We start from the raw sequence: 14,588 nt of genomic DNA on the forward strand, positions 1-14,588 counted from the left end.
TCAAGGCACTGCGCTCAAGCATTCAATGCTTTATTTATTGAAAATGACAAGACATTCTTCACAATACAAAATTATACAGAATACAAACTGTATACCAAGTCCAGTATAAAAAAAGAACATGTTACAAAGGTTTTTTTCATTGATTTGAAATCTCGTCTTCATTAAAAGATTGTGGAAAAAGAAAAATAGGACAACAAGGCACAGCCGGTACTATCTGAGAAGCATAGTGCATACAATACATACAATACCACACATGAAACAACTAGTTTCACATTGTGATAAACACTTAAGGAAAAAATGAGATTTTTTTTTTTTTATACAAGATTAAAACAACCAAGCTCTCTACACAGAATGAGCGGCTGGGCTAGCCTTTTGCAGCTAGCGACACGTCACTACTGTCCATCGTGGACAGGGTCATGTGGAAATGTGCTGTACTTTATCACAAAGAGCCAGACGTCTCACAGACATCGTGGCGTATGGCTTTTACCAAGTGCTTTCAACCACTGGAATCTGAAGCAACTCAAGTGCAAAAAAGTGAGGTCACATACTGTCTCGTAGGACTGAAGCAAAATTTAACAACACGGACAAGAGATCGTTGCTGATGATGACAATGATGGTGAGAACCGAGATGGATGAAGATGGGAGTTCTTTTCACAGACCCTGGATCAGGATCTGTGGGTGGTGGGGGACAGGAGCAGGGATGAGGGTGTTCCTTCCAGGTTTGGCAGCGGCATAGGCATGTGTCCGTTCATGAGGCTGGGGAACTGTGGAGGAAGAGAAAGGGGCTGAGAGTTAGCGAGGAGAGGACGGAGGCTCTATGAAAGCAGCTTTCCGGTAAGGAACTGCAGCATTGTCACTGCTCTGGTTTCCTGTTTTTTTTTAATTCATTGTGTCTCTTCCTTCTCGTCTCTGTGCCCTGCACCTCCACAACAGAAGGAGAAGTCAACATTATTTGTGCACAAAGAATCCGGTACGGTGTGTGCGGTGGGGGTGTGGTGTGTGTTTCACAAATGAGGAGCAGCTCTCAAACCAGTCCACCCTGTTCAGACTAGCTCCCCTGGGCTCAAACAGGAAGTATTCACAGGATTTCCTCTCCCTCTCACAAGCGCTGAAACAGGACACCTCTTCTGGACCTGCTTACTAAGTCGCAACTAGTTTCACAAGTGTCTGCTATTTTTGCAGATCTCAAAAACATATTGTTTTATGTGTGCTTTCTGTAAATACCTGCATGAAAAATGCAAGATGTAGAAGATCAAGAGTGGCACTTGCTTTGCACAAGCACTTAACTTTAAGGACATAACAGAGCATGACCCACATGATGGGTATAAGAAACAAATGATTTCATAAAAGGAGCCCACCTGTTGCAAATATTTGGAAATTCCATCATCTTAATCTCCTGGCATAATGCCGACTCAGCTGATTTTAACAACTGCTGGGAAGTACGGGGATTTTGCAGCAGCGCTAATTTTACCTGTGCAGCTTCACAACTTCCTCCTGGGCTTTCAAACACTACCAGTAAACAATCGTTTTCAGCACACCTTCTGATCTCATCTCGTGCTATTTTTGTACCCGATGTGTCTACACCTGTGTGTGCTTCTTACCTGGAAGAGGGAGCTGTGGCCCTGCAGCCGGGCGGGGCTGAGCGGAGCAACGGGGCTCAAACTGCTCCAGAAGTGGATGCCTGACAACAGCGGACTGTGAGCCAGCAGCAAACCAGAGTGAGTCTGTTAGGAGAGGAACACAGAGGGAGGGAAGCTTCATGTAAATAAGAGAAACCAGTGAAGTAAAATAAAGACACAAGAGACCCACTGGTTAGAGGAGCATTGCTCCGAGGGCTTCGGTAATGCAAAACATGCTGAAATGGTAAATGGACGTGTATCGGCGTTTGGAAAAACAAACTGACGGAGCAGGAAGGAAGTCTGTGGTTTCTCCCCAGAATACAGGGGTGACGTGGGGAGGAGAGGAGGAGGTGGACGGTGGGGGTTGTTGTTCATTGGGGAGGGGGGGGGGGGGGGGGGGGGGGGGAGGGAGGTGGGGGTCCTAAAGCACTTGGAACGCCAACTAGAGAGAAAACATATGAAATCAATTTCTGCCTCTCTCCCCTGGTCTTCTCTCCCCCTCCCCCCTACTTTCCCCTGTGTCACCTCAGAGAAGTGAGCCAGTGTTGCAGAGGGACCCAGCCCTGCTCCCATTATTAATGGAATTATTGGAGCATATGGCATCACTTAGGGCCTCTTCCCCCCCACCCCCCTCTCATAGGTTGGACTTGCAGAAGATTCCTGTAAATTGCTTGTTTGCCTCTGATCTCACTTTTTGTGCCCTCATAAACAGACAGTGTGAGTGTAGTATTAATGGCTTTCTCAACATGTGGACGAACCTCTGATGTGGCAGAGTCATTTTGCGTTGTAACAAGTCCAATGCAAACACATTATTAACTGAAACACATTGTTAAATACCAGTTTATGCTTGTAGCAGAGCCTTTGGAGTTTTGTGGTGACAAAGACCAAAACAAACAAATGTCACAGCTTGATTAATTTGGACACTAAACTTGTGGAAGAACACACTAAAGTACCGTAAAACCTGAATCCACTTTACAGCCGTCATGATGTTTAAGACTGAAAAACCAAAAGAGGTAAAAAACAAAAATCATAAAAAAGGTCATAGTATAGCATGTCGAAAAATAAGTCGTATAGTATATAAAAAATAGTCATAGTATAGTATGTCGAAAAAAATCATAGTATAGCATGTCGCATGTCGCAGAAAAGTCCTGGTATAATATGTCGTAAAAAAAAGTCCTAGTATAGTATGTCGAAAAACGAGTAAAAAAAATCATAATATAGTATGTCGGGGAAAAATCATAGTATGGTTTGTTGAAAAACGAGTAAAAAAAAGGTAATCGTATAGTATGTCAGAAAAAAGTCATAGTAAAGCATTTCGAAAAAAAATCATAGTATAGCATGTCAAAAAAAGTCCTAGTATAGAATGTCAAAAATAAGTCAGTATAATGTCTAAAAAAAGTCGTAGTATTGTATGTAAAAAAAATTCATATTACAGTATGTTGAGAAGCGTCAATACAGTTATAGTATAGTACCGAGAGTTAAAGACAAGTCATAGTATAGTATGTTGGAAAAAAAGTAAAAGACATCATAGTATAGTATGTAGAACGAGGCAAAAAAAAGGACGGTATAGTATATAAAAAAATAAGTCATAGTATAGTATGTTGAAAAAAGACATAGCATAGTATTTCAAAAAAAGTCATAGTATAGCATGTTGAAAAAATGAGTAAAAAAAAGCCGGTGTAGTATGTCGTAAAAAAGTCATAGTAGAGTATGTAAAAAAACAAAATCATAGTATACTATGTCAAAAAAAGTAAAAAAAAGTCATAGTAGTATGTTGAAAAAAAATCATAGTATAGCATGTTGAAAAATGTCGCAAGTCATAGTATAGTATGTCAAAATAAGTTATGATTAACAATATAGTATGTCGAAAATAAGGTCATAAAAAGAAATAGTATAGTATATAAAAAAAATTACAGTATAGCATGTCAAAAAAAATCAATGGATGTCGAAAAAAAAGTCATAGTATAGTATGCCATGAAAAAAGTATTATATATATACACTGTATATATTATATCAAATCTACATTTGCTTGTGTACTTTAATTTCTCAAACTTTAATTTTAGTACAGACATACTTCTATAAGCCCCGTTATTTGCAGCGCATAAACATTTCGGCAGTATTTAGGCTTTTACCACACAGAGCTGTTTATAGAAATTATTTGGAAAGTTTAATCCCAAACCAAACACAGACAATGACTCATTAAGTTGCATTTGTTCAAAATTATGTAAAATGTCTTTCTGCCATGAAAGTGCCCGTGCACATTTCACACTAAAATCATGCCAAATGTACCTTTTTCATTCCTTTTCTCTGTTTGTTTCTTAAGGAAGTTTTGGCTCAAGTGACTACTTAATAAATACTAAATAAATATAGCAGTAGTCTTTCCACCAGCACATGCCAGGCTGTGTCAGATGTCTCTTGCTGCTCTCTGACCACTTTAGGGACACTGACATCATACTCTGGATAAATCCCATCAACTCCCTGTGGCCAGCCAGGCCACCGCACAGACAGGACAGACACAGATAGCATCACAGAATTATTCTCTTTCTGTCTGAGATTTGATTATTATTGGGCTCACTGTGCTTTCGCTGTGGCTGGCACAGAGCGACAAGATCTCCGGTCTACCTTAAATTATTGAGAGCAGAAATAAGATAGCTTGTAAACATGTGTCAAATAGTAGCATTGGGTGAATAAACATGTCTGGACTAGATAGAGATGAAGGTTTTAGAGGGGTCATCATACTAACATTAATTAACAGTATTTATCCTATTCCAGTATACATTGAGCAAAATGCTGGGGAACACCTTGAATGGGTCACCAGTTCCCTTGAAGGCAGGGTTGACGATGTTCTCCAGTATACACTATTTGATATATTGGTTGAAATCGTCTTTACACTCCGACAGCGATCGATTACTTATGAGCTCTGAAAAAGGACCGGAAAAGAGCCGTCATCTGTAGCCGCTGTAATCCTGTAAAAACGTCTACCAATCACTGCCTTGCGGTCCGCTTGGAAAGAACCAATCAGATGCCTCCCTGCTCATACTCTACCCTTAGCGTGCACCAGCCTGAACTCAAAGCGCGTCGGCCAAAAGTAGCACTGCCGCGGTTACTTGTCATGAGGTAGCGTTTTTGAGTTGAGGTCCTCTCTCCGCTCTGTGTCTATGAAGTAGTTACGATGCGGCGGTGCTCGTGCATGTGTGTGTGGGGGCGTTGCCTTGGAAGGAGCCCCGAGGGGAGAGGGGGGTTTAGACGGAGCTCCTTAGGCGATGCTGATTTCAAATTACGCTACCTTTCAAACATCGTCGACCCTATCTTTGAGTGCTGATAATCATAACTTTGAGTCTCTAAACCACCAGACTTGTGTCAGAGGAGACCTATTTGAACATGAGCAGAACACACACACACGTCACGCACAAAGTGCTATTATCAATTTTGGTTGCGTGGCCCAGAGTTGAAGTTATAGTGATGTATTATTCAGATAAATCATCTCACCTGTGCTGCGAAGAAGGCAGGAGTGAGGGAGCCGGACGGCAGTGCTGGACTGTTGAGGGCGATGGAGCCGATGTCAGTCCCTGCGAGCAGCAGGGACGGGGATGAGATCTCTAGAGCTTTGGGCTTTTTGCTTTTTGGAGGGAGTCCATCTCCTTGGTTACTACTACTACTAGTAGAGCTACTTCTACCACTGCTGCTGCTCCTCTTCTCGGGAGGCTGCAGGGCTCGCTCCCTGTGCCCAGAGGAGAGGTTGAGGGGCTGAGCGCTCTGGTCAGAGTCCTCCTCTTCCTCCTTGGCTGCGGGGCTCCAGCTTCGGCCGGGCCGGAAGGGTTGGGTGTGTGGAGAGGACGGGGAATGGAGTTTGGACAACCTGGGGGAGACATAGGACTCGGGCTTGGCAGAGGGAGGGGAGCTCCTTTCGTTGGCGTTGTTGCCAAAGCGGATGACGGAGCGCGGCTCCTCCTGGCGCTCCCTCAGGGCACGGAGGAGTTCAGGCTGGTTCTGCAGGGAGCTGATGCTGAAGGAGGAGTAGAGACCCGAGCGGAGGTAGTCGTTCCGACACTGCTGCGCCCCCAGGGCTGCCAGGGTCCTCCTCTGGGCCTCCTCTTCGCCTTCCTCTTCTTCTTCCTCCTCTACCTCTACCTCCAGCTCTGAGACCTCTCCTTCCTGAAGGGGAAACCTTCCAGAAGCCAGGCCCATCTCCACCGCCTGAGGGTCCATCTTCAGGATCTCAGGGAAGGACACAAACTTATAGACAAACTTCTGGCCAATCACCTTCTTGATGATGTTCTGTAAAACAGACAAACACCATTACTGAAGAGGAGAACTCTTATAATCAGCAAACTGATAAATCTACAAAGTAATAACATTAGAAATGTTGATTATCACAGGGATGACGACAGCATTTCACTCCAGCGAGGACAAACTGAAACATACTGATACTTTGTGTTAGAGCGCTACATCACAGCCGGATTTCTACTCTGCATTTTTTTGAGAAAGAGGAAGTGGAAGTGACTATCAGGGGAGATTGTGGTTTTAAGAGCAGAACAACAAAGAATTTGTCATGGTACTACGCTCCTTTCACGTGCCTTCACGTCCCATCAGTCGCAAAGCTGCAATGAAATGACTAGTGGGACTATCACACAGAGGCAGCTCCTGCACATGAACCATAGCCAGTTTAATTCACCTTGTCATAGTAGTAGCGCAGGGCTCTGCTCAGCTTGTCGTAGTTCATGTTGGTCTTGTTCTTGCGTAGCCCCCACAGCTTGGCCACTTCCTCTGACTTCAGGAGCTTGAACTCTCCGTCTGTGGACGTCCAACATATCAGGTGTTTGTGACTTTGGTCCAGCAGCAGCTGCAGCAGGAACTGCCACAGGGTGATCGCACTGTCCATACCTGCAGCAAGACATGATCATCGTGAGTGAAAACATTTGACTCGGATGGAACGGAGCACTCAACATCAAAACCCCCATTGGTCATATTTAAACTCATAATATGATGTGGTATGAGGACATGACATTATGTCATGTATCTATGACATACTATACTATGACATTTTATGAAATACTATGACTTCTTATGAGATACTGTACTATGACTTATTATGCCATATTTTACGACATACTATACCAGGGATCTCCAACAAGTAGCTCGCTACCTGTAGCTCGCTACCCGTTTCTGTGTGGCTCGCTAAAGGTTAAAAAAATATGTACATACATTTGATAATACCTGAACCTGTTTAAATTTTAATCCAATCAAATTCACAGACACCCCGCCCCCTTCTCACACATGATATATATACATATTATAACATTTTATGACATAATATACTATGACTTTTATGGCTGGGTATCATTTTAAAAAATTATGATTTTTCAAGACATTTATAACAATGACCGTTTTGACATTTTTATGGCAAAGATCAATACATATTATCTTTAAAATATGCCTTTATTTTGACATTTCCATGGCACGTCTGTGTCCCCATTTCCATCCAAGCGCACCTAAAAAACATTTGCACTTAAACATGATAAATGTTGCACCTTATAGTGCAACAGCTCTAAATTTATTCTATTTATTAAAAAGAATAGATTGTTTTTCATTTAAATGTCTGGAAGAGCCTCGAGATAAAAATGTCAAATCAGATTTTAATTCCTTTTTGTGAGTTGATATAAATGTAACCGATTGTGTTAAATGGGCATATGATATATCGACAGCAGGCCCCTGACTTTAATCAAAAACATAACGTGGCAGACTTTGTGATATGAGCAAATATCGTATCGTTGTTCAAAGAATCAATATAATATTGTATCGTGATGAAGCTTGTGATTTACACCCCTGGTGCTTCACTGCATACAGACTTAATTAGGTTACTAGCTGAAGAGGAAACAGCCTGTAACATGTGGTGTAAGGAAGAGTAGACCGGTGATGAATAGAACAGTGTGTTTTAAAGAGTGTAGTGTAATGTAGCAGCAGCAGAGAAAAAAAAATATAAGGAGGAACAACAGCTCAAGCCAGAAATATGCTGCGGTTCAACCTGGCCCTCTCTCCACAGGAAGTATGACGGGCCCAGGGTGGGTTATTCCTTTAATAGAGGAATGTGCAGCCTCGAAGCTCCTGTCTGCCTACTAAGAGCTCACATATTAATAGTGTGTGTGTGTGTGTGTGTGTGTGTGTGTGTGAGTGTGTTCAATTAGTTGAATGACATAATAAATTGGCAAACATTTAGATAATCGGTTAATCGTTAAGTCATATATTAAGCTAAAATGACAAAACTCTGCTGTTTTCCAGCATCTTAAATGTGAGGTTTTGCCGCTTTCTTAGTCCTGTATTGTTTTAAATTGAACATGTTTGAGTTTTGGACTTTTGATCGGACAAAACAAACTATCTGAAGAATCTTTGGAATCTGAGAAACTGTGATGGTCTTTTTAGAGATGGAAAAAATTATATTAATGATGAAAATAATAGTTAGTTGCAGTCCTACGCCGGAGAGACGCGTATAGATAGGCTCATACTCAAGTACTCTTTTGTTACCAACTGTAATTAGTCCGTAGCACTAAGTAACAGAAACTGTCAAGTACCAAAAGTTGGTATTAAATGCCTGATCAGGTCCGTAATTGATTTGTAGTCTTATTCTTTAAACAGATATTTACCATTTTAAATCAGAGTTTTAACAATTTTAGACAAATTTGTAATCATCCAGATTTGTTCTTCAGCTGCTTGTGTGAGCAGTTTGACTTCTATTGTTAAAGCTGCAGTGGGTAGAATTGGAGAAAATATGATTAAAATAAGTAATTTTTATAAAACACTATATCCTGACAGTAGGTGATGAGACAAGTAATCTGAAAAAAAATCATGTGCCTCTGTGTCCTCCGGTGCTCCTAACGGCATCTGCAAGATTTCACAGACCGGAGGAAAGCAACCAATCAGAGCCGATCTGGAACCTCCCGTCTCTGAGCAAATCTATATTCCTCAAAGTCAGGTATCAAAAACAAAAAAGCTGATCAGGTATGGTTTCGGGCACTACACACAGCCCTTAGATGGACCTGACTGAGTCTCATCTTGTATACTTTGCTGTCTTATCTGTGGATGTGAGGAGTGATTAGTGGCTGATGCTAAAAAACAATGATAACAGACCTTTCAACAAACTACGTATCTCCGTCCAGAAAGGAGAGAGGGAGGGCTGAACTCATTTCCGACACAAGCTATCCCCTGAGTTTTCTATCTGCCATGTGAAACTACAAACCTGTCAAAGTCAGGACTTCCTCCTATTCTACTTCCAAGGACAAATGTTGAGGAGAGAGGATCCCACAGCAGGGGAGCATTTCCCCAGTCCTGCCACACTTCCCACTAAAATCCCAAAGGGAGAGGTCAAAAGAAAAAATGGTTGTCCCCTTTCCACAGCTCCACCCTTTAAACCAATCTGAACCCAGACTTCAGCTTGGCTTTAAACACTTTGAAAAGTAAAGCTTGCCAATACAGGGCTGCTGAGCTGACAGGTCTACAATTAGCCCAGTGTGACTTATAAACATTCACCTTTGCAAGATGCTGTAAATAGCATAGAGGGACTTGAAAGTATGGAGCAGCTACTGTAGGTCAGAAATACCTCTAACAGAAATCAGATTTTAAGCATAAAGTACAATTAACCCTGCGGTAGGCAGAATGTTTTTGGCATCATTGGGCAAACATTGCATAATAAGCTTTCAGCATATTGTAATTCAAGTTTTCTGAGAGAAAACTAGACTTCTGCACCTCCTCATGGCTCTGTTTTCAAGCTTTAAATAATCTGGCCCATGACAGGAGACTTTGACCAATCACAGGTCATTTCAGAGAGAGCGTTCCTATTGGCTGTTCATTCAGCAGAGGCAGCTGTCAATCGCTCGTTAACTCCGATCAAACGGTCAAACTAGGCTTTATCAAATATTAATCAATATTCTGTTACTATAAGGCCTATTTCTCGCCTCCAAAATTTTCAGAAACATCTTGTAGTGTACTGTTTAGCTGTAAAATGAGAAAGTTTGCTCTGGCTGGTGGGCAGTGCTTGGTATTTCCTCAACTGATCTCAACATAACTGCTGGGACACAAACTTTCTCATTTTACAGCGAAACATTACACTACAAGATGTTTCTGAAAACATTTGAGATGAGAAATAAGCATTACAGTAACAGAATATTGATTCATATTTGCTCAGCGCTGCCTAGTTTGACTGTTTGATCAGAGTTCGCGAGTGATTGACAGCTGCTCAGAGATGGCAGGCTCCAGCTCAGCTCTGATTGGGTGCTTTTCTCCGGTCTGTGAAATCTTGCAGATGCCGTTAGGAGCACCGGAGGACACAGAGGCACATGATTTATTTTTTCAGATTACCTGTCTCATGCACTACTGTCATGATATAATGACCGTTTTATTGTATTAAAACAAACAAACAAAAAAACAGTTTGTAATCATATTTGCTCCAATTCTACCCACTGCAGAGCTTTAAGTGATAACCTCACCTTATTTGAATATTAGAGTGATATGCCCAGCAACACAGGGATACAATCCCCTGCAATGAGGTATCTGTGATGGTGTAACTCTTTCTAGGAATATTACAGGATCATTGTGTTGGTTTTTGGTCGGGAATCAGGAGCCCTGCTGCGGATGCTTGGACTGAGACGTCTCGCTGTGCGCACAAAGCCATCCAGTGTTGGCTGAACGGAAACTGCTAATGAGATTAGATGGTGTGTGCAGACATTACTTAGCCATGACTAAATCTGCACTCTTCCTGTTCTCAGACGGTGGAAAATTCAACAGGGGCCCAATATTAAAGAGAAGCATCTCTAAACAGTTGCGTCGTCTTTTGTTTGCGTCTCTCCTACAGATGTATCCAGGACTGTAAAGTAAGTTGCAGTAGCCTTTACGCACAGAGGTCTGGATCACTACTTTACTTACTGTTACGCACAGAGGTCTGGATCACTACTTTACTTACTGTTGTTACGCACAGAGGTCTGGATCACTACTTTACTTACTGTTATTACGCACAGAGGTCTGGATCACTACTTTACTTACTGTTACGCACAGAGGTCTGGATCACTACTTTACTTACTGTTACACACAGAGGTCTGGATCACTACTTTACTTACTGTTATTACGCACAGAGGTCTGGATCACTACTTTACTTACTGTTATTACGCACAGGTCTGGATCACTACTTTACTTACTGTTATTACGCACAGAGGTCTGGATCACTACTTTACTTACTGTTACGCACAGAGGTCTGGATCACTACTTTACTTACTGTTATTACGCACAGAGGTCTGAATCACTACTTTACTGTTATTACGCACAGAGGTCTGGATCACTACTTTACTTACTGTTATTACGCACAGAGGTCTGGATCACTACTTTACTTACTGTTACGCACAGAGGTCTGGATCACTACTTTACTTACTGTTATTACGCACAGAGGTCTGGATCACTACTTTACTTACTGTTACGCACAGAGGTCTGGATCACTACTTTACTTACTGTTATTACGCACAGAGGTCTGGGTCACTACTTTACTTACTGTTATTACGCACAGAGGTCTGGATCACTACTTTACTTACTATTATGTACAGAGGTCTGGATCACTACTTTACTTACTGTTATTACGCACAGAGGTCTGAATCACTACTTTACTGTTATTACGCACAGAGGTCTGGATCACTACTTTACTTACTGTTACGCACAGAGGTCTGGATCACTACTTTACTTACTGTTATTACGCACAGAGGTCTGAATCACTACTTTACTGTTATTACGCACAGAGGTCTGGATCACTACTTTACTGTTATTACGCACAGAGGTCTGGATCACTACTTTACTTACTGTTATTACGCACAGAGGTCTGGATCACTACTTTACTTACTGTTATTACGCACAGAGGTCTGGATCACTACTTTACTTACTGTTACGCACAGAGGTCTGGATCACTACTTTACTTACTGTTATTACGCACAGAGGTCTGGATCACTACTTTACTTACTGTTACGCACAGAGGTCTGGATCACTACTTTACTTACTGTTACGCACAGAGGTCTGGATCACTACTTTACTTACTGTTATTACGCACAGAGGTCTGGGTCACTACTTTACTTACTGTTATTACGCACAGAGGTCTGGATCACTACTTTACTTACTATTATGTACAGAGGTCTGGATCACTACTTTACTTACTGTTATTACGCACAGAGGTCTGGATCACTACTTTACTTACTATTATGTACAGAGGTCTGGATCACTACTTTACTTACTGTTATTGCGCACAGAGGTCTGAATCACTACTTTACTTACTGTTATTACGCACAGAGGTCTGAATCACTACTTTACTGTTATTACGCACAGAGGTCTGGATCACTACTTTACTTACTATTATGTACAGAGGTCTGGATCACTACTTTACTTACTGTTATTGCGCACAGAGGTCTGAATCACTACTTTACTTACTGTTATTACGCACAGAGGTCTGGATCACTACTTTACTTACTGTTATTACGCACAGAGGTCTGAATCACTACTTTACTTACTGTTATTACGCGCAGAGGTCTGGATCACTACTTTACTTACTGTTATTACGCACAGAGGTCTGAATCACTACTTTACTGTTATTACGCACAGAGGTCTGGATCACTACTTTACTTACTGTTATTACGCACAGAGGTCTGAATCACTACTTTACTTACTGTTATTACGCACAGAGGTCTGAATCACTACTTTACTTACTGTTATTACGCACAGAGGTCTGGATCACTACTTTACTAACTATTATTCTGGATCACTACTTTACTTACTGTTATTACGCACAGAGGTCTGGATCACTACTTTACTGTTATTACGCACAGAGGTCTGGATCACTACTTTACTTACTGTTATTACGCACAGAGGTCTGGATCACTACTTTACTTACTGTTATTACGCACAGAGGTCTGGATCACTACTTTACTTACTGTTATTACGCACAGAGGTCTGGATCACTACTTTACTTACTATTACTCTGGATCACTACTTTACTTACTGTTATTACACACAGAGGTCTGGATCACTACTTTACTTACTGTTATTACACACAGAGGTCTTGATCACTACTTTACTTACTGTTATTACGCACAGAGGTCTGGATCCCTACTTTACTTACTGTTATTACGCACAGAGGTCTGGATCACTACTTACTGTTATTACACACAGAGGTCTGGATCACTACTTTACTTACTGTTATTACGCACAGAGGTCTGGATCACTACTTTACTTACTGTTATTACGCACAGAGGTCTGGATCCCTACTTTACTTACTGTTACTCTTGATCACTACTTTCCTTACTGTTATTACGCACAGAGGTCTGGATCCCTACTTTACTTAGTGTTATTAAGCACAGAGGTCTGGATCACTACTTTACTTACTGTTACTCTTGATCACTACTTTACTTACTGTTATTACGAACAGAGGTCTGGATCCCTACTTTACTTACTGTTACTCTTGATCACTACTTTACTTACTGTTATTACGCACAGAGGTCTGGATCCCTACTTTACTTACTGTTATTACGAACAGAGGTCTGGATCCCTACTTTACTTACTGTTATTACGCACAGAGGTCTGGATCCCTACTTTACTTACTGTTATTACGCACAGAGGTCTGGATCCCTACTTTACTTACTGTTACTCTTGATCACTACTTTACTTACTGTTATTACGCACAGAGGTCTGGATCCCTACTTTACTTACTGTTATTACGAACAGAGGTCTGGATCCCTACTTTACTTACTGTTACTCTTGATCACTACTTTACTTACTGTTATTACGCACAGAGGTCTGGATCCCTACTTTACTTACTGTTATTACGCACAGAGGTCTGGATCCCTACTTTACTTACTGTTACTCTTGATCACTACTTTACTTACTGTTATTACGCACAGAGGTCTGGATCCCTACTTTACTTACTGTTATTACGCACAGAGGTCTGGATCCCTACTTTACTTACTGTTATTACGAACAGAGGTCTGGATCCCTACTTTACTTACTGTTACTCTTGATCACTACTTTACTTACTGTTATTACGAACAGAGGTCTGGATCCCTATTCTGCCCCACTGACTCATTTTTCAAGATGTTGCTCGGACCGGAAGACGACACAATTATGTCCGCATCTAAACCTTGCTTTGCTTTAAACTTAACAAATACACTCAATCCGAAGAGTTTAACACATGTGGAACACTTTACTTTAAGATAATCTATGTGAATACAGTCGCTATACTGCTAATCATGCATTATATTATATATTTAGCTCTACAAGCCAACAAAAGCAAGATTATGTTTACGTTACCTGCGATCTGTGGCTCGGTGTTTTCCCTCTGTAACTTTACGGTGAAGCTTGTGTGATTCCTTGTTTTTCCATGCTTTACTTCTGGTCTACACAGTTGTGCTGGACTGAAATAGGATCCTGGGCTTTTTCTTTCTCTGAGCAGGAAGTTGGAGCAGGCAGACACAGAGCCGGCTGACTTCCTCTCCCCGACGATTCCCCAGGCAGTTTGCCGTCTGTGTAAACACACTTTTCCTCCCCTCCTCTTCTCCTCTCTCCTCTCTCCTCTGCCTGCTGACGGCCAGCAGCAGCAGCAGTAGGCCTACTCACTCACTCTGTGTCGGAACACATGGTGATACACGAACTCCTACAGCCCAGAAACACTGACATCATCGGTCCGCAGGCTGCTGCTGGGTGTGAGGCGTTCAGGCGCGCCTCGTTAGTTCAAACACTCAACAAGTCATGTGATTAGTCAATAGTGGAAAAGTATTCATATCTTTCATGAATGTAAATTTGCGAGAGTTAAACCTTACTTATTATATGTTATTAACTTATCTGCTGTCCTTCGTCGACCTCTGTTTGTCAGTTCTACTGGTCTGTGATTGACATAACATTTTTTCTCATTTCACAGCTAAACAGTTCACTAGAAGATGTTTCTGAAAACATCTG

At 41.6% G+C, this 14,588-nt stretch overlaps 1 protein-coding gene across 1 annotated transcript; it reads right to left on the reverse strand.

The window, feature by feature from the left end:
- Nucleotides 1-16: 16 nt before the first annotated feature.
- LOC141766009 (ETS domain-containing protein Elk-3-like) lies at nt 17-14,338 on the reverse strand. Its single transcript, XM_074632428.1, has 5 exons — nt 13,944-14,338; nt 6,295-6,503; nt 5,109-5,897; nt 1,602-1,724; nt 17-764 (listed from the first exon to the last, which is right to left on the reverse strand). The coding sequence occupies exons 2-5, from the start codon at nt 6,499-6,501 to the stop codon at nt 666-668; spliced, it is 1,218 nt and encodes a 405-aa protein (XP_074488529.1). The 5' UTR covers nt 6,502-6,503; nt 13,944-14,338; the 3' UTR covers nt 17-665.
- Between the last annotated feature and the right edge of the window lie 250 nt (nt 14,339-14,588).

The sequence above is a fragment of the Sebastes fasciatus genome, chromosome 4 (assembly GCF_043250625.1).
Source record: "Sebastes fasciatus isolate fSebFas1 chromosome 4, fSebFas1.pri, whole genome shotgun sequence".
In the NCBI taxonomy this organism is placed as follows: Eukaryota; Metazoa; Chordata; class Actinopteri; order Perciformes; family Sebastidae; genus Sebastes; species Sebastes fasciatus.

Coding starts and splice junctions, on each gene's coding strand:
- LOC141766009 (XM_074632428.1), bottom strand. CDS start 6,501: ATGGACAGTGCGATCACCCTGTGGCAGTTCCTGCTGCAGCTGCTGCTG. Junction 1,725..5,108: donor CTGCCTTCTTCGCAGCACAG/GTGAGATGATTT, acceptor CTCTCCTAACAG/ACTCACTCTGGTTTGCTGCT. Junction 765..1,601: donor GCCACAGCTCCCTCTTCCAG/GTAAGAAGCACA, acceptor CTTCCTCCACAG/TTCCCCAGCCTCATGAACGG.